At 32.3% G+C, this 1,141-nt stretch overlaps 1 protein-coding gene across 1 annotated transcript in view; it reads right to left on the bottom strand.

Annotated features, from left to right (window-relative positions):
• LOC106878469 (dmX-like protein 2) overlaps window positions 1-1,141 on the bottom strand; it is a 108,533-nt gene that overhangs the window by 55,049 nt on the left and 52,343 nt on the right. The window contains exons 6-8 of the mRNA XM_052974131.1: window positions 759-769; window positions 611-650; window positions 28-163 (exon numbers count right to left, since the gene is read on the bottom strand). Coding sequence (XP_052830091.1) covers window positions 28-163; window positions 611-650; window positions 759-769 — 187 coding nt within the window. The remainder of the gene's footprint in view (window positions 1-27; window positions 164-610; window positions 651-758; window positions 770-1,141) is intronic.

Here is a 1,141-nt window from a genome sequence, read left to right as displayed (position 1 = left end):
CAATATTTATTTATTTTTTTTTTTTACCTGGGCATATATCTACTTGTCTTTCTCCATGAAAAACCTGTCACAGCTCGTGGATGGCATATGTACACAAAAGAGTAATGTAATTCTTCTTTGCGAGGGCTTGGATGGCCTTCTTGTCGTGAGAGAGGCAGCAACACTAGAAACAAACAAACAGTAGTAGTATTAGTAGTAGTAACAAAAATTTTCTTTTCTTTTTGTCATTGGCCTGTAAATGATATTTCCTATTTGTTTCTATCTAGAAATCAAAGGAAATGACTACTATTTCCTTCAAAATTTTATGATTGGAGACACTAATGTTATTCACCATTATTTCCTCACAGGAAGATGAAATAAGTTACCAGACAAAGTATTGAGGTCAAAGGGTCAATATAACTAATTAAAAGAGCTGAGGCAGCACAGTTTAATTAAGTCTAATGACTTGAAATTGGTAAAAAAAAGAAGAAGCAAGATTATCTGCTTTAATAATCTAGTAATCCCACCTGACAGTTATGGTACCTTGATTGTAGGGAAAGGAAATGGTTATAAAAAAAAAAAAAGGATAATATAAAAGAAGACAGCATTCATAGAAAAACAAAAGAATTACCTTTTCGATCTTCATACCAAATTTTCACAACTCTATCATTCTGAAAATGAATACAGAATATAACCAGCAATTACTATATATATATATATATATATATAATGATATGTAAAGGTAAGATCTAAGGATCCAGGTGTAGGAAGTTAGTAACCTTTGAGCAGTCTGTAGAAGGTATAAAAGACAACTTTCAAGAACAATAATGATTTATTGGCATACAAAGCTATAAATTTTTCTCATATCAAAGTTTGATAAAAAAAAAGTTATTGTATAGTTTGTAGTTATCAACTGGGGTTGTTATGTATGCAAATAAGAATCCATGTTTTCCACTCTTTTTCAATCAAATCTCCTGCGAGTTAACTTGGTATACCTTGATGACAATGTAACCTTCATCCAACTAAGGAATCTTTGGTCTGATTAGTAGCTGGTGGAGTACTCCTCATAGAGTAATTATTACTGCCATGGTTCTGCTAGCTAGGAAACATAGGTAGCTTGGATTTTACCTGCTCTATTCCCTAAATGTGTGTGTGTGGTGGG

This window comes from Octopus bimaculoides, chromosome 17 (assembly GCF_001194135.2).
Source record: "Octopus bimaculoides isolate UCB-OBI-ISO-001 chromosome 17, ASM119413v2, whole genome shotgun sequence".
NCBI classification, from domain to species: Eukaryota; Metazoa; Mollusca; class Cephalopoda; order Octopoda; family Octopodidae; genus Octopus; species Octopus bimaculoides.
Note: the sequence above shows the minus strand (reverse complement) of the source record. Positions and strands in the feature narration are given on the sequence as shown.